Below are 19,681 nucleotides of genomic sequence, written 5' to 3' on the forward strand. Positions count from 1 at the left end.
ATGGAATGCCCTGGCAACGGCCGTTCTGGATTCGCCTGCGTCTAGTCGGCCGATGGCATTGTTTCTCTGCGGTTCACTGAGACGTGGCATGTCCTGGATTGTCAACTGTCGGCCAGATACAGAGGCCAGGCAAGCGAACACCCTGCACTTTTATACTGTCGGTGTTCATGTTGCACGTGCAGACAACGCACGTGCAGTGGTGACATGGTTTGCACATGGCTGCGTTTTTGCGAATATTCACATTTTGGAACTTTATTGTACAGTAGCTGCGTTTTATCGAATGTAACCGTGGGAATGTGTTTGGGACATGCAATGACCTTATATTCACAAAGCATGAACCGGTAGGAAACATAAAATCGGAGTTATAACCCTTTTGCGTTTCTTTTTTTGAAGAGTATATGTCAAATTACACATCTATGTTCGAGCCACTAACAGTCACAAATTTACCATTTTATTGGCTCCGCTAACGCGTCGCCAATAAAACTAAATTTGCAACAGTAAAACCACTGATATACGTGCGCAACTCGGGGAAAACACAGTAGGGTTATCCCCTAAATGTCCATCAGTTATGAATATTGAGATCCTTAGAATGTAGTCTCTTTCTTAAACATTTATTGTACAACTTGCTCATAATCTTCTTTCAGTTAATCTGATAACAAAACAATAAATAGTTTGTTGGTGGGTTTTGGTTTTTTTTTTTAATTTTAACAATGGTTTAACCAATTAAATTTTGGACTGAATTTACGAAGCCTAATTTTCTTAAATGTGTGTGTTGAAGCACGCTAAAGACATGTAGTTGCACACATGTAAGACATAACCAGGCTTTGTAAATTTGGCCCACTGTTGTTGGGTTGTTTTTTGGTTATCGATTGCTTTGTGCTGCTTTCCAGGTGTCCTCGTTTTCCCTTGGACCGTGGTATTGGAATGCGCCAGCTGAATGTCACCCCTCGGGACAAGAACAGGCCTGATTGGTTAGTAAACCTGCAGCATCAGGTGCAACAGAAATTCTCATTAGCCATTCCACATACGATTCAGTAAGTGTGTATGACCTGGTGTCGTGGCACCGGGCATGCATGATTGGTCTCCTGAGTTTTCTTGCCAGGCAGTACTTCACCACACAAGACAGATAATACACAATTGATTTTGAAGGCCAGTTTATTTTCTTGACCTAAACTACTAAGTTAAACTGTAATATGAAAATAAAGTAGTTTCGTTAAGCTTTGAACATTGTAAGCCATTGAGGTATTTTGACATATTTAAAGCCATTTTTATAAGCTTTGAACATTGGAAGCCAGTGAGGTATTTTGACATTATATTTAAAGCCATTTTTATAAGCTTTGAATATTGTAAGCCATTGAAGTATTTTGACATATTTAAAGCCATTTTTATAAGCTTTGAACATTGGAAGCCAGTGAGGTATTTTGACATTATATTTAAAGCCATTTTTATAAGCTTTGAACATTGTAAGCCACTGAGGTATTTTGACATATTTAAAGCCATTTTTATAAGCTTTGAACATTGGAAGCCAGTGAGGTATTTTGACATTATATTTAAAGCCATTTTTATAAGCTTTGAACATTGTAAGCCACTGAGGTATTTTGACATTATATTTAAAGCCATTTTTATAAGCTTTGAACATTGTAAGCCACTGAGGTATTTTGACATTATATTTAAAGCCATTTTTATAAGCTTTGAACATTGTAAGCCACTGAGGTATTTTGACATTATATTTAAAGCCATTTTTATAAGCTTTGAACATTGTAAGCCATTGAGGTATTTTGACATTTATATATAAAGCCATTTTTATCTGGCCTTGGCAGCAGCATCAACTTTTCCATTTTCCTTTAATGTTTGGTTTTTACTTTTAGCTCCATTTCTTAAGGACTATTAGTTCTAGATTAATGAAACTTGCTATATAGTGGCATCTGTGAGTGTCCATAATTATGCATGGTAATTTAAAAAACAACAACCAAAACACCTATTGGCAGCTCAATGTTAAATTTTTGCATGTAGGTCCCATTTCTCACAAACTATAAGTTCTAAATCGATGAAACTTGGTTTATAGTTGCATCTGAATCTGCATCTTATTTCTTGTTTAAATTTCAAATACCAAAATACAGATATTAATTCAATTGTCAAATTAGGTTTTTAGCAAATTAATAAAGAAAAATATTCATCAACTTAATTTTGAATCACAATTGGATGAATTGACCAAAAGCAGTTTCAACCCTGGTCATTAATAAATAAAGTTTTGCTGGTGTAGTATAGTACAGGATTAAACAAACAAAATTATTTGGTCAAGAAATTGAATCAGCCTTTCAGGGAATGTTTTGTTGAGTATTGCGTCATGATTTATTATGCAAGTTTTGAAAACAAAATGTTCCCTGCCTTTGGAAAGATGGCATGCTGTGTGTGGTGCAGGGACGCGTGGTATGAAAACCAAGGACTGGTCTTCCAGAAGGACCTTTTTTGTCTTCTGGTCTCTCCTGTAGCTGGCCGCTGGATTTTTGGATCATCGCCTGCTGACATTGATAACCTCAGTTTTGTATGTGGATCATGGTCTGGTAACCGGTTTTAGTTCAGTTCATTTTTTTTTTAAATTATTTGAAATTACATGTATTGGTTCTGTAAAGGACAGAAAAACAAGACCTTTTTTATATACAGTCAAATGTTGTTATCTTGATCGATCTCTGTTGTGATCTCGTAAGCCCAAGATATCTTGAGGTAGAGACATTTTCCCATAGCGTAATCATCACCCACAACTATTGTTTATCTTGAAACATTGATAACTTGAGATCTTTGGTTTAGTCCCTTCAACATCGAGATGATAAAGTTTGACTGTATTTTTATTTAATTTATATATTAGATGGTGTTTGTGCTTTGAATTTTTCTTATAATTTTTTTTATTTTTATTAAAAATTAAAATATTATTAATGAAATGTTCAGACATTTTAATGCTTACTAACATTACTAACATGTCTTGACAAATTTTTTGTTCAATAAATAAAGTTTTTTCAATTTTTTTTAAATCTTTGATTTAGGAGATAACCATTTGGAGTTTTTAGATTTGCGGGTGTTATTGTCTATTTGATCCTGCAAATGTCATTTTTGACCGAAGGTGTTAGCCTGAGGTAAAAAATTCAACATTTCCCGGCATCAAATAGACAATAACACCCGCAAATCTAAAAACTCAATATGGTTATGTCCATTGTAAACTGGATCATTTTTCAACGGAACTAACTGTATATTTGGTATTTCTTGACAAAAATACATGGCTATAATCAAACTGTAGACCCTTCAGTCTGTTCCAATTGCTAATGACGTCACTTTCTAATAACGCCATTAGCTTTCTGGGTGTTATTGTCTATTTGATCCCTGAAAAAGAATGTAATTAACCAATCACAATACAGAACACACTCGCCATCAGTTTACAATCTTACATAATGAAACCGGGTATATCTTGGAAGCACAAGTTTTTTAAGCATGCAGCATGGGCTAAGCTTTAGGTCGACTCTGGTGCACAAATGATCTAATAGATAAATAGTACAGAGTACCACAAATTGTGGTAGGATACAGCATAAATGTACTGTTGCATAATACTGTACTATTTTTTAATTGCACAATCTTTCAACCACTGGCCATCATTTGCTCTTGAAGTGCTTTGCATGTGATGTGTTTAACTTGCTATCTTTAAGGTTTTTGCATCAAAGGTCTAACATTGGTAGGCCATTTCACAATATCAGGGACAGAAATGAGGTCTTGTCAATATCCTGTTTTAATGAACATATAAATTCAAATATAAAAGATTGTCGTGGCTGAAACCAACTTTTGGTACTATCACCATTTTCTTAATAACATTCCTTGATATATATATATATATATATATATATATATATCCATATCCATGACATTTTATATATTCCAGGTATATATATTTTTTAACAACAGTTAAATTTATTATAATTTTGATTTGTTTTTTTTTACATTAAATAATTACTGGTCTGTTATTTTTTTATAAATTTTTTATTATATTTTTAAATTAGTTTATTTTTATTAACTCTCTTATATTTATGATTTATGTTATTTTGTTCTTTATTTTATAATTAATATGTATATTTAAAATTAAATTTAATGTCAAAAATTTGTTTGCTTTTGGTAATGTATTTATCTTCTTTATTGTTATAAGGTGGTCTTTTGTTACTAATATACACTTTGCTTCTAGTTACCACCTTTTAAACAAACAAAAAATTTTCATTAATATATTAACCAATATCGTTTACTCTTCAAAAGCTCATATTAGCATATAATACATTGTATGTATTAAAAAGACAGCCTTGACTCTTCTGCCATTGTTAAACAATTTGTTGAGATGTTTTCAAAGCCTTTTTAATGACTAAAATTACATATCAAATATATTTTCTTATTTTCCGTGTTTAACAGAATTTTAAATGTTTTGCTGATCATTTTATTGTTTATTTTTATTTTATTTTATTTAATATGTAAGTTTAATCGTAGAAATATTTTAGTCAGAAACATCTTACAGTGCAGCAAACTCAGGAATGTCCCTTTAATGTATTTTAGTCAGCAAAACGGTTTTGTTAGTCGAAAACGTGTTACAAACTCAGAAGTGGCTCTTAAACATATGCTTAATGTATTTAGTAGCATTCAATCGATATGGTCACTGTGTAATTTTATTTAACTGATATTTCCATTTGCTTTACTAAGTCTCGTTTTGTATTTACACAAATAAACACACTGAATTTATAAATTGTTTTACAACGATGATAATTAACATTTCAACATAAGTTATAATTGTATATATCTACACACCCAGTATTAACATTTATCTATACACATAGTTTCATTAATTTGACAGATGTACAATGTACATGTAAGAGTGATGCTAATATTAATGTGTTGTAAAAGTTATTATCTTTGTTTCTTTTAACTAAATCTAGGGTTTATGTGATTGGTATTGAAGTCAGTCCGGGACGTGGCCGATATCGTGATACCACCATCGTGACCTTTGCTCCGAGATTCATCATTGACAACCAATCACACCACAAGTTACTAATTGCCCAGAGACACAACACTCTTGAACAGGTGAGGACATCAGTATTGGTCGATGTCATAAAAATGTAACTAGGAAGAAAGATACCATGAAATTGTAATAGATTATTGATGTCACAGTGCAGAAATGATGATCCTAAGTTATGTCACACATTCTCATCATGAACTCCAAAAATCATGATACATGTATGTGTAAAAAAACCACCCAAAAGCCCAAAGCCTTGGCTTAATTATTCTAGAATACAACTCCTGAATTCACAGTACATACAGACAATTCATTTTTGTTTTTATTTCATTTCATTTTCTTTTTTCTTTGTCTGTCTTCAAAAGCCAGTTTGTCCTCATTCATTCCTCTCCGTTAGCACATTCTGTCCTCCATATTAACAAGGCTTAAGTTGCTTTGACCCTATCTTGGATCTACTTTGAGTTCTCCTTTGTAAGTAGCTTCATGTGTTTGCAGTAGCTGCGTACTTTCATGATTTTATTAACATTAAACGTTTGTGAGCCAGTAAGCAGTTGATGGATTCTGTTTTGATTTTTGTAAGGCAGTTGTTAAAAAAATAAACATGTTTGTCATTGTTTTGACCACTTGATTTTAGTTCAGATATTCAAATTGTATCCATACAGATCTCTAGTAGTAGTAACAGACAAATTATTCCATCCATCTGACATTCTGTTTGTACATCAGTCCTTCCATCAAGCTGTACAAAGACTGGGACTTATTGCCTTATTGAGACATTTCTAGTGTTATGGAGCAGAGGTGGGTTAGACGAATATTACTTATAAGATCAATCTTTAGATAGGTGGAATTATAACAATGAATTTTTGCAGGATTTCAGAGATATGGCAAAATCCACTAAGCATGCCGCTACAACCAACACGTGGGTGAGTTCTGTGTGGCCAGTTTTGAACTCCCCACATTCCCTATTATATATATCTACATAGGGCAGCTTGCTAGCTCATAGAGAATGTACACAACTTAACAGTCTGCAAAAACGAAATACAGTTTGGATTTTTTGTAGAGAAAACATTTACAGTGCTGCAAAAAATTATATTTGTGTGTAATTATTATTGCTGAAAAATATTTAGAATGTAAGTTTATTTTTACTTTATCATGACATTGGCTTCTAGGTATGGTTTGCTATTTGTCATAATTATAAACATTTTGGTGTTTGGTGTTAGTTGATGTTTACTTCATTTTTTGTTGTTTACTCACTGACAGGGTTCTTATATGTCAAACTAGTTCTGGAAAATACTAGATTTCTTTTTGTCATTGAAATGCTTAACTTTCCTGGAAAGGTGTTCGGTGTACCATAATATTTTTTTGACATTTGATCTGTCCTGTTAGGACCATCTTCCATGTGCATGGGTTTTAGCCTTGCATGTGTGGATGCAGAACGTGAAAAACTAACGCATCACAAATCACTTCTGTGGTTATCAGTAGCAGCATTTCCATGTGCATGGCTTGGTTTCCGTAATCCCACTCATTCTTCATTGAAAACTGCACACATGAAAAATTACACTGAAGCAGGTATCTGAGAATTGAACATTTGCGTAACCCAAATATGGGTTGCGCTGTTATTTTTTAGGTAACCCATTTCATTTTGTGTAACCCGTTACAAATATATTGTTATGTGAACAGTGACAAATGATAGTGTAAAATATTTTTAATGTCTTTTTTGGGGGGGCGAGAACGAAAAATGGGTTAGGCAAAACTAGACTTGTGCAAACGACTCGAGGTCGAAAACGATCGTGCACACAATTTTCAAAGGCCTGTAAAGGTGATTCCATCTAAATGGATGCCATAGATGACATAGCTAACATGTGGCTAGAGTTGAAACTTTTAAGTAAACATAGATAGAAATACTACAACACCGTACCCGTATAATTAATTTATAAAAATGACAATTTATATTGCTCGTGTTGGATATACATGCATCGGTAAACACCTTTGAATAACCCATAACTAGTTGTGCACAACAAATGATATAGATTTACTGGGCAGATAAAATGACTGACAACAAATCCTGTTGCATATCACACCAATGGTAGTATTAAATGCACTTCCAACTCAGAGGCTCTTTCCAGCCAGTATTCCACAACTGGTGTAAGAAAGTCTGTGGGCTGGTGCGTATAAAAGATTCCTTGCTGCTAACTGAAAAGAGTTGCATAGGGATAGCAGCAGTGGGTTTTCTCTCTCTTTATCCAAGTGATCCGTAACAATATAACCGTAAACAAAAATATGTTGAGGACGTCATTAGATAAAACATTTCTTCCTTCCTTCCAACTGAGACTTATTAGATGCTATTGGTATAACACACTACCTTTAGAATACCTTGGATGGGAACAACAAGGTTTTAAAATGTAAAAATGTTATATTGGTTTAACTTAAACTTTAAGTCTTTTCTTATAAAATGAGTAAACCTGTACATACATGTAATTATGTTGCCAATTCTTTGGTAAAATCAACTGCATTAAATCTTAGAAAAGTATCATCACATCTTGGAAAATATCCCAGAAATGTAATTAAGAGCCCTGACACTAGTTTGCCTTGTTGCTTATGGCTTATGGCTTATGGCTTGTAAAGTGATTTGGGTAATGCTTTATTTTATTGTATATTTTTTAATTATTATTATTATTTTTTTGTTTATTATTATTATTATTATTATTTTGTATTTTTTTTTTTTTTTTTTTGGGGGGGGGGGGGGGTATGTTTACTCTTTTTGTTTATTGTTTTTTAATGCTGGCGCTTTTTTTATTGCTAATAGATAATTATTTTTCCATTTTTCAATACTAAGTAGCCTACATGTAGATACAATAATAAAAATGTTCAGTGTGAATGTACATGCATATCATATAGCCCGTATCAAGGGCAAACTTGGATTGTGTACATATAATAAAAATATTAAATACCATACATGTACATGTAGATACTAATTCATGCCATAATTAGTAAACACTCCTGTACCATTGCCAGCTTTTAAACTTCACTTTACTATCAACCCTCACAGCAACTAAAAACGATGTTAGAAGACTAAAAAATAATTGCCATTAGTAGTTATCGTTTGTATTTTGACCATTTAATAAGAAGTATAATAGTGTTCAGGTAATTGTTGTTACATTATAGCGTTACAGTACTGCTTACCTATGGCAAAGTGTAATCATCGGTCATTTGCTCCAACAGATTTTTGGTTGATGTTTAGTACACAGTATCATAATATGGACATGCAGTATACTAGCCATTTAGCTTGGTAAATGTTTAGTTAAATTTCTTTTCCCCATGTACGACTGCTAGCTGAGATATATCCATTTGTTTGTAAACTTTTCAAATACTTGGTAAATGCTATCATTGTTTTAGGTGCATGTAATTCTACATTATATTTCAAGGACAATAATTATATAATTATTACAAAAATCCCTGAAAGATTTTTACCTTACTAAAGTATTCTAAGCGCATGAATACATGTATACTCTTAATATTTTTTAGTCCCTTCCATGTCTCCATCCTTCTGTTTGTCCATCTGTCCCACATAAAGTGTTTCGGCCGTTTTATTATTTAAAAAAATTTATTTGAGTGTATTCAGTTTTGTTGTATTGATTGATTGAATTTTGTTTATTGTTTTATTACTGAGTATTAAAGTTGTTCAAGGGTATATTCCCAAAGTTGCATCTGTCGTATTAATCTTTGCATAATTACCTAAAAACAATAATATAAATTTTATAAATAGTTGTACATTTGTAAATGAAATTATTTGAATGCATGTTTTGCATAATCTTTACATTTTATAATGAAAATAAAGAAATATCCTTGGTTATTTCGCAACTTTGAGACTGCCTCTTCAATTCATATTTGTTGTAATAAAATTAAATTATACAAATTATTATACATTTCTGATATATATAGAAAAAATAATTTAAAAAATTTAAAGCATTATCTTAGCAACCTGGTTTAAGATGTCATCTCACTGTATTAAATGTACAATTACATATTTTATTGTAACAGCCATCTGCAGTTGTCTAGTAATATCACACTGTTTTTGTTTTGAACAGAAATTTGCTGGAGTGGCTGATCATCTTGTGGCTCTGCCTGATTGTAAAATAGCATTTCATTGGCCGAGGACAGATTTTGACCAGTTGCTCTGTGTTCAGATGGATAAGCCTGGCTGCCATTGGTCAGGAGGTTTCTTCATTGACAAAGTCAGCTCTTTCCATATTAATATGAGGTTTGTAAGAACTAGCTCTACTGTTAATACCATATAACAGGGTTTGAATTTTACCACAGCAATGATGGCAAGTGATATGGTTGCCCTTCTTATCAACAGCAAGAAAAATTACATGGTGCCACCATGTCCTTCCCATACATTAAATGTTGTATTTGTCAAAACAGTAGTAAAATAACTATAGGTAATATGATAAAAGGCATACATATCCAACAAATTGTATATTAAGCTATCCAGAGCTAAAGGCACAAAGTGCAATAATTTTTGTCTTAGAAAACTGGGTAAAAAGTAAGTTGCCATCATAGCCCTCTTTTTAAGGAAAGGTTTGTCTTGCCATGCGACCGATAATTTTGTTATTAAACCTAAGGCAAAGTTTACCCATCAAGATCTTGCTTTCTAATTTACTAAGTTTTTTGCTCATATCCCAAATGTTAGGACTTAAAAAAGGTATGTTTAAATTGTTTAGTGTATGGTCATGAAATAGAAGAAAATAAAAGTATGTTTCATATGGATCTATTATGATTATTATTGTAAAATTTGTAATTAAAACAAGACAACAAATGTTTAGCAATACAAAACATTATACGTCACTTGTTAACATTGCAGAAACAATGACAGTGACTGCTTGTTGCTGAAGGTAGAAGTGCTGCTTCAGGGGCCCACATTCTTCATCATATTTGCTGACGGTGATGTCATGCCGCCACCATTCAGGCTGGATAACCATTCAGAGGTGAGTTGTTTGCTTTACTGAAATTACATTGTAGAATTGACACATTCTTCAGTTTCCGGTCCAGTAATATTGGCAAGTTTATTGTGTAAAAGATTCCTGGTCATTGTTACAACATTTCTGGAATTAAAATTAATTAGAAACACATACATGAATGCATTTCTGTACACAAAGGTTAATGGCATGTTATCTAATGCTTAACAAATTGTATATTAAATGTATAAATTGCGTGCAAAATATGATCATACTTTACATACATGTATAATTGCCATTGGATTTCAAGTAGTAGAGGTTGATTGGCTCTTTATAAAAACAGCTTTTTATATGGTTAAAATGATGTGAAATGGTTTTCATTGGTGCATTAATGTATGGATTTTATTTAATATGTGATTTTAAATTTTCAGGTACCCATCCTGTTTTATCAGACTGGAACTACAGAGGATTGTTTGAGGAAACAACTGAAGCCACATTCTTCTGGTGGGTCTCATTGCAGTTTGATGCTTTAGTTATTCTATGAGCCTTGTATACAAGATAATATTCAATAACTGATACTACATGACAGCTGCAAATTTTGCAGAATTCGCAGAGTGTTCGTTTGTAGGTAGCTGGCAGTAATTTGTGTCTGCTACTGTTGCTGTCACCTAAGGATTTTTTTTTATATACAGCCTATGTATGGACACTTTGATAAAAATACAAAACACCCAATAACCCACTGTATTATAAAACTTCATCTGTAGAGAATATGGGGTGATACGTAGCCTAGTGATAAAGCACTTGCTTGATGCGCGGTTGGTTTGGAATTGATGCCATTGGGCTATTTCTCTCTCCAGCCAGTGCACCACGACTGGTACATCAAAGGCCATGGTATGTGCTATCCTGTCTATGGGATGGTGCATATAAAAGATCCCTTGCTGCTAATCAAAAAGAGTAGCCAATGAAGTGGTGACAGCGGGTTTCCATAAATAAAATGTGTTGAGTGCGTCGTTAAATAAAACATTTCCTTCTGTAGAGCATTATTGGTAAGATGCTTTCATTTACAGAAAGGAAATGAAGATAATATGCAATTATGCTTTTAACATCTAACCTTGAGTCCTTTCTACTAAAACCTTTATTATAAAATATTGAAATGTTAACCTATAAAACCATTTTTATATCTCTGTGTGATATCGCTGTGTTAAATTTTTCCTAGTTCCATATGCCTGGGACGAACCCACTATGAGTCCTCAACTGACTCTGAAGATTCCGGGGGGAACATCCGCCACGTACAACCTCAACAAGCTGGAGGAAGGACCTCAGCTGTGCTATGAAAACTTCATATACATTGCAGCAACTCACACCTTCAGCAGGTATTTTTTATTTTTCTTAAGTAACATTCGTATTACACTTACAGGGACTGTTCCGAGTTTGTACCCATTAAAATAGACGGTACAATAATCTACTCACATAATAAAACATATTAAAAAGGTTTGAATTATAAAACATTATGGGCCAAATTTATTTTAATTGAAAAAGGCTCATTTGTTCTGGGTTCTTTGATTTTGTTATAATTTTTTCATACTTTTCCATGAACAATTTGTTCAATATCACATCGGGATTCACAATGCAAATTTCAGAGACTGCTACACGATTATAAAACATTAAATTATAGTAGTTGTTACTCACAACTGGTGCTAATCAAAATTTTTAAAAATATAATGTTTCCTGCTTTAGACTTTTGATCGCAACATGTTGGTTTACAAAATTAATATAGTCAGTCTGGTTAAGCTGCTGTTTACTCTTGACTGTTGGTTGATGATACTCAAATAACATGTGAACAATATTTGTTAATATACATGTGTGACATTCATCTTCTTTTCAGAAATTATACTGGATCATACAGGGAATTAGTGTTGGACTGCGTCCATGACAACAACTTGGTATTCAAGAGGAAAGTGAGTTCTTTAGTTAAATAATTATATAATTTATAAAAATTAACTTAATGGTGTTACAGTAAACTATCGGACTGAGATTTACAATCAGTTGGTTACAGAAATAAGATGGCCATTATAAAACTGTTATTTTGGGGAGTCTCATAACAACAATATTAAATTGGTCTTCACACCTCAGTATGGATTAAAATAGATTACATTTTTAAGAATGTATTTATTTGCTGTTTTAATAATTAGGTACATGTACATTATACAACATTAACAGTAAGTATGGCGAATGGCCCTGTTAAGCAGAGAAATAATGCAGCTTCTCCATTAATCTAAAAATTATCATCAGATGTTTGTCTTCTATTGTTTGATTTAAAAAACAAATGAAGTCTGCTACTACTACTACTGCTGCTGTTGCTATACAGCTACTACAACAACAACAAAACAACATAGGACTCGATATCTACTACTACTACTACTACAGTAAATAAGACTCAGTAAAGTTTCCAGTGATAGCACATAAATGATTTATGGTACACACTGTTCTTGGGGTGGGATGTAGCCCAATGGTAAAGCACTCACTTGATGCGCGGTCGATTTAGGATCAATCCCGGTCAGTGGCCCCATTGGGCTATTTCTCGTTCCAAGCCAGTGCTCCACAACTGGTGTAACAAAGGTCATGGTATGTACCATCCTGTCTGTGGGATGGTGAAGAGTGGCCCATGAAGTGGTGACAGCGGGTTTCCTCTCTATATATCTGTGTGGTCCTTAACCATATGTCTGACGCTACACTGTTCTGTTTCAGGAGACGGGTAAGAGGTCCCAGATGTGGAGGATGACTGGCGATGGTATGCTGGAACACGAGGGCTCGATGCCGCCTCGCGACCCCAGGAACAGCAAGGCCACCACTGCTCAAGGCCTGGTTCTCGATATAGCCGACATCGCCCCACAGCCGGGCAGGTGTGTCCCTCTCAAACTGAGGAAACGAGATGCGAGGCGCAAGTCTACACAGACGTGGAAATTCTCTGAGGTGAGTCACATGAATAAAAGAACACCCATAGCCCATTCTTATAAAAACTAGGGTCTGTACTGGAAATCTCGAATTATATGACAAACAGGCAAGTTATATGATATTGCCATGATGTTAAAGAGACTGTCACAAGTCTGCTGCTACTGTAAGATGTTTCTGACTAATGATGCCTTTTTTGATTACTAAAATTACATTTAAATACATTTTCTGGTTCAGAACTTTAGTGTCGCTATATCCAGTGTGTTTCTGATCATCCTATTGTCTGTAGTAGCTTAGTCGTCTTTTTTATTTCCTAATATAATTTGTTTTCGTACATAAAAAATTATTAGGTGATAAAATCTAGTTTGGATTACTATAAACATTAGGAGAACCAGAAACACCTTGGATATGCAGCCACCAATATTCTAGTAAAATATATACATTGATTAATATTATGTAATAGTAGTCATTTAATAAGCAATAAAGCTTATTATTATATGAAGCGACTACTATTACATAATATTACAGGCCCCAATCTAGAATTGAAAAAGTAGAAGTAACTTCTCCCATCCCAGGAGAAATGGGAGTTTTATAAAAATAGGCAAAGTGAACATTTATGGCTCTATTTCGTAACATTTCATTTGGAAAGTAAAAGTAAAAACACTGTCCGACATAGGGCAACAAGGTGCCAAGTGAGCTATGACAATAAACAAGTCGGGGTTTTGACATCTGTTGTGTGATTTCGGTTTTGAAATCTGAATAGGTCCAGAATATTACGGCGACTTTGACTTTTCACTATTGCTAATAACTTGGCGACTTGAGTTGACTTTTGGCGAAGAAAATGCTCATTTCGCCAACAAGATTAGGGCCTAGTATTAAAAAAGAAAGAAATGTGTTTATTTAACGACGCACTCAACACATTGTATTTACGGTTATATAGTGTCAGACATATGGTTAAGGACCACACAGATATTGAGAGAGGAAATCCGCTGTCACCACTTCATGGACTACTCTTTTCAGTTAGCAGCAAGTGATCTTTTATATGCACGATCCCACAGACAGGGTAGTACATAGCACGGCCTTTGATATACCAGTCGTGGTGCACTGGCTGGAACAAGAAATAGCCAAATGGGCCCACCGATGGGGATCGATCCCACATGTCCGCGCATCGAGCGAGTGCTGTACCACTGGGCTACGTCTCGCCCGGCGGCCTGGTATTATGCAATGTATATACTTTACTTGTTAAATGGCAGCAAACTCTTTAAAGTCCAAGACTCTATTCGAGTGTAGGTAATAGCTTAGTAGTAAAGCATGCACCTGAAGTGCAGTGGGTCATAGGATTGAAAGAAAGAAAGAAATGTTTGATTTAACGACACACTCAACACATTTTATTTACGGTTATATGGCGTCAAACATAGTTAAGGACCACACAGATTTTGAGAGGAAACCCGCTGTTGCCACTACATGGTCTACTCTTTCCGATTAGCAGCCAGGGATCTTTTATTTGCTCTTCCCACAGGCAGGATAGCACAAACCATGGCCTTTGTTGAACCAGTTATGGATCACACCTACCCATTGAGCCTTGTGGAGCACTCACTCAGGGTTTGGAGTCGGTATCTGGATTAAAAATCCCATGCCACGACTGGGATCTGAACCCAGTACCTACCAGTCTGTAGACCGGAGGCCTAACCACGACGCCACCGAGGCCGGTCGTCATAGGATTGATTCCTCATTTGATTCCTCATAGGGTTCACACACATCTTAAAGAGTTTATTAATTTTATAGTGATGCTATAATTTTGTAAATACTGATTTCACCGAAACCCTGATTTATGATTGAAGAAAAAGTACAATAAAATTTAAGGTTACCGTAATGCATTTTATTATAAATATTCTGTTTTTTAAAGATGTTTTTTGTTTAATGTTTTTCAGGCAGGTACACTGACATGCAGTGCTGGTATGCTGTGTGTGCAGGCAGTGGGTGGCAGTTCTGGACTCCAAGAAGGTAAAGATTAATTTAATGGTTTATTTTGCATTTATGCAGTGTTTGAGAAAGTCTGTAGTCATAACAGAGGCTTTGGTGAGTGCCCTATGTATTATAGTAATACAGTTGATCATTTTCACTAGTTCAAACCAAATATATAGAAGCCGGTACCGAGATTTAGTGGATTTGTCAAATCCTTATTTTTGGCTTTTTCACCAATACTCGCATTTCAATTAAAGCTAATTTTGGAGTTTCAAACATCTGTATATTAGCCAAGAATTTTGTGCTGTTAGGATTCATATGTGAAGTGAGCAATTAATTAGACAACCTTAAGTAGTATTTGGCAGCCATATAATTTATCACAGCCAGTGTCAATTTTTTTTAATTTTTTTAATAACAGCAAGTGTGTCGGAAAGACAAACATGGTTGGAGAAGCCTTCCAATGTTATAGTGAATAATCTTGGTGTTATATTTCATAAGTCGATAGATTATTTTATGTTAAAAACTGACTTTTGACTTTTGTTTGTGAAGTTCAGTATATATTTATTAGTATAATTTTATATTGTTTTTTCGAACAGGTGCTGTTGTTGTGCTTGGTCCCAGACCTGGTCTTCCACGAAACTTTGACGAACCACCCTCGCCCGAACACAGAGGTCATACGCCACCACACATGCAGATTTCACGTCAGAAATTACGTCCTGGGTCAGGCTGTCTGGCTGTCAAAGTGTTGATGGAGGGACCAATCAGAATTCTGCAGATCAATGACATTCAGCATACTGTTAGTAATTTAAACAGTAAAGTTATATTGTTTCTAACAACAATTTCAATTCAATCATTTATTTCTGTTTATGAATTATACAGACATGAATAATAATATCAACATCAAGAAAAGAAGAAGAAAAGAAGAAGAAAACAATACATGTTATAAATGTTACCATATTCTAGCACAATTATAATTTATATACTAGTAACAATATTTAACAAGTCATTTGACATTGTCATTAGGTAGGAGGTCTAGCAACTCAAAGTAGAAGACGTCTTTGTTCGAACATCTCATAGCAATACTGCCCTATGATTGGAGCAATATGTGCTGGGGAGAGAAGTAGAAAGAATAGTTTCTCAGTGTCTGTTAATTGAATAAAGGTTGGGTTTAGTTGGTGTAGTTTTTTATATACATGTAGTATGTTTCTGCATTTTGTATGGCCTTGACATTTTATTAAAAAGTGTAATTCCTTGATAAGTGTAATCACTTTGATTAAATAATCATCAGTATTGTATGTAATACATATTTTGTTATAATTCTGATACATAGTCTTCAGATGAAACCAGCTACAGTTTTCTATTGACAGCAAGGGAACTTTTTTATGCACTCTCTCACAGATAGGACACACATAACACAGTCTGATATATATCAGTTGTATGTCGCTGGTTGGATCAGTATATATCAAACAGAATTCAGTCAAAGTTTAATTGTTAAAAAAATAAATACCGTATTTTCCGACCTATTATACGCACTGGTGTATAAACTGCACCCCTTGTTTTTAGACAAAGTTCCGACCTTCGTCCGTACATAAACCGCACCTTTAAATAAACCGCGGTTGAAATAAAGCCATAAACTTAATTACAGTTATTTATTGTTTGTATTTAATAATAATAGAGAGATCCATTCTCCCTTAAATTTAAACAATAAATAATTGTTGATTGTGTACGTGGCTTTCAGTTTCATTTCACCTAATCGTAAGTTTCGTAAACAAAACACACTGTTGACAAAGCCCGCTATTTTTATGAAAATATTAACAAGAACTTGGTAATGCATTGTTCGTAATCTTGCATTAGTTGCAAAGAAAAAAAAAATACTTGATAAGATTTTATTTGTTCCCGTATGATTACAAAGCGTGAACCCCAAAAAGTTCACAAGTAAAAATTACTTGTACTCACTCGATTACACGTTTCTCTGTAACCTAATTAGCATGCCGTGTGCAAAAAGTACATATTCATACGAGGTCGGGTCAAGCTGGATATATAGACCATTGACAGTGAACCGAAGCTAAGCACGATCCTGTCGATTGTTTACAGTTTCAACATTGTTTTATAACTTTTAAACGATGGCCTTTTTAAAATAATATTTGCCCAGAATTGTATATTTATAATATATATATAATTACATGTAATATAATGAAATACAAAAAAGTTATGCTCTGTATAAATTAGCGGGCTAATTAGATTGGGAATGTCGACATGTAATACAAACATCTGATTATGTGATTTTAATTCACAAGCTTCGTACTGGACTTACATTCTGATATGTTAATTAAAAATTACAAACAGGTAACAAACAGAGGCATTAAAGATATCAAGATACTGTTTTGATGTCATTGTTAAGGTCCGGCTTTTGCAATTGGCCGTAAATGGCCATGACATTGTAATTGTGTCACATGACATTGTTTAGGCTGCCAGTACTGGCTTTTTATCTGGAGTACTGAATATGCAAGTTGGGTGTGTTTGCTACAAACTATAACAACATTACTATGAGGCGAGTGACTTCATTTTGAAACACCAGACACACACATCTGATGCACTACTAACAATAAATGTTACAGAAAACAAACTAAGAAACTTTGTGATTGAGTCTATTTTTGACACCGTAAGTATAACAATACACACATGTTGTATTGTTTCTAGCCTGACTAGACTATTAATAAAGAGCCATTCCATCGTAATACTTAAGTCCCAGTCATTTGGTATGCTATATTATTATTATGAGAATGAAAAAAAAAAAAAGTGCTGTTTATACGCACGGCGGTTACCATAAAATTCATAAATAAACCCCACCATTTTATAAACCACACCTTGCAATTCACAGTAAAAAAGTAGCGGCTTATATGCCGGAAAATACGGTATGTCGGTGGTGTAAGACTGTGCTGTTTTTTTATGTTGTGTAAGAATTTAATGGATAGTATTATATAGTTTTGTTAACATAGGTATTGAAAGTGGAAGGTGAAGTAAAACAAAAATATTGATCCCAGCAAAATCATGGCTATGAAATTATGTTAAGTAAGCTATGGCGAGGATTTACCTGGTACCACTTTCAGAGTCTTTATACTTAAAACCACCGGCCTTGGTGGCGTCGTGGTTAGGCCATCTGTCTACAGGCTGGTAGGTACTGGGTTCGAATCCCAGTCGAGGCATGGAATTTTTAATCTAGATACCGACTCCAAACCCTGAGTGAGTGCTCCGCAAGGCTCAATGTGTAGGTGTAAACCACTTGCACCGACCAGTGATCCATAACTGGTTCAACAAAGGACATGGTTTGTGCTATCCTGCCTGTGGGAAGCGCAAATAAAAGATCCCTTGCTGCCTGTCGTAAAAAGAGTAGCCTATGTGATGACAGTGGGTTTCCTCTAAAAAAAAAAAAAACAGTGTCAGAATGACCATATGTTTGACGTCCAATAGCCGATGATAAGATAAAAAGTCAAAAAGTCAATGTGCTCTAGTGGCATCGTTAAATAAAACAAACTTTACTTTACTTTATACTTACAACAATGATACAAAAAGAAGGTTTTATTAATTATTAATCTTTATGATAGTTATGTTTTTAATTAAACTGTTAATTATGAAACTGATCATGATGTGACGAATCATTTCAGACTATTGTACGACGTCGGCTGGAAGAAATTGAAGACTGGGAAGTGTACGAACAAAGTGGGACACCTCCGCGGGAACTCCAGTCTTCACCAGACAATGCAGATATCCAAAATATAGAGGTTAAATATATTGCTATATATGTAGATGTATCTTGTTTCAAATGCCCGATTTATAGAGGTTAAAATGTTATTTTCTATAATAGATGTATATTTTTTCATTAAAAAGTAATGTTCTTTTTTTTTCAGCCAATAAATATAGTGTGATTGGGAAAATATTGGTGCATAAATTATTGTGACACGCTGAAGAATTGATATTGTTTTACATTTCAGTGCAAGATTTTGATACAAATATGAATACGTTCTGTTAGTATTAGCTGATCTATTGCCAAGCAACCTTCTTATCTATGCTTGTCAGAAATTCTATTAAAGTATAGTTCACCGATAATAAACAAAGTTTTCACATAAGGTAAAAAAAAAATTTCCAAAGTAAATTACTTTAAAACCTTTAAATAAACAAGTGCGTCATTAAATAAAACATTTCCTACCTTCCTTTATAACTAAACATGATGTTAGTTACGCATTAATGCTTGTTTGTAATTCAGGTGGAGATAAATCTGCGAGGAGGTATTGGGATATCGGTTGTTAACTCTCTGCCTGAAGAGCTACTCTATATCACACTGGGTACAATCTCCATGACGTTCAGCTCAGAGGCTGACCTGATGACCATGGATGGACAAGTTGGTTTACTTCAGGTAATCATTTCTCAGTCAAATCTCTCCTTATTTCTCCCTTATGGGTACAGCCGGAGGGGACTAGATTTTGTCACTATCCTTCTGTCCGTCCGTCTGTGTATCTTTATCTGTGTTTGTCTGTGTGTCTTTGTGTCTGTCGGTCAAATCTCTCCTTATTTCTCCCTTAGGGTACAGCCGGGGGTGGGGGGGACTAGATTTTGTCACTGTCCTTCTGTCCATCTGTCTGTGTGTCTTTGTCTGTTTTTGTCTTATCTGCCTTTCTGTCTGTCGGTCTGTCCCACATACAGTTTTACAGAAAAACAATTTGCATTGCTTCGAGTTATTTAGCTAAAATTTGGTGTATCACTTTATCATGTTGCT

General features: G+C 34.3%; 1 protein-coding gene across 2 annotated transcripts in view; it reads left to right on the forward strand.

Moving 5' to 3' along the window:
- The window catches only part of LOC121370824 (vacuolar protein sorting-associated protein 13D-like), a 118,815-nt gene that overhangs the window by 83,583 nt on the left and 15,551 nt on the right, over positions 1-19,681 (forward strand). Inside the window, exons 56-68 of one of the 2 annotated variants that reach the window (XM_041496311.1) lie at positions 891-971; positions 4,959-5,103; positions 5,902-5,955; positions 9,121-9,293; positions 9,897-10,020; positions 10,422-10,494; positions 11,207-11,363; positions 11,876-11,948; positions 12,739-12,963; positions 14,874-14,946; positions 15,504-15,703; positions 18,573-18,689; positions 19,172-19,321. In XM_041496311.1, coding sequence (XP_041352245.1) covers positions 891-971; positions 4,959-5,103; positions 5,902-5,955; positions 9,121-9,293; positions 9,897-10,020; positions 10,422-10,494; positions 11,207-11,363; positions 11,876-11,948; positions 12,739-12,963; positions 14,874-14,946; positions 15,504-15,703; positions 18,573-18,689; positions 19,172-19,321 — 1,645 coding nt within the window. The remainder of the gene's footprint in view (positions 1-890; positions 972-4,958; positions 5,104-5,901; positions 5,956-9,120; positions 9,294-9,896; positions 10,021-10,421; positions 10,495-11,206; positions 11,364-11,875; positions 11,949-12,738; positions 12,964-14,873; positions 14,947-15,503; positions 15,704-18,572; positions 18,690-19,171; positions 19,322-19,681) is intronic. The other variant, XM_041496312.1, reaches the window with a different exon arrangement.

This window comes from Gigantopelta aegis, chromosome 4 (assembly GCF_016097555.1).
Source record: "Gigantopelta aegis isolate Gae_Host chromosome 4, Gae_host_genome, whole genome shotgun sequence".
In the NCBI taxonomy this organism is placed as follows: Eukaryota; Metazoa; Mollusca; class Gastropoda; order Neomphalida; family Peltospiridae; genus Gigantopelta; species Gigantopelta aegis.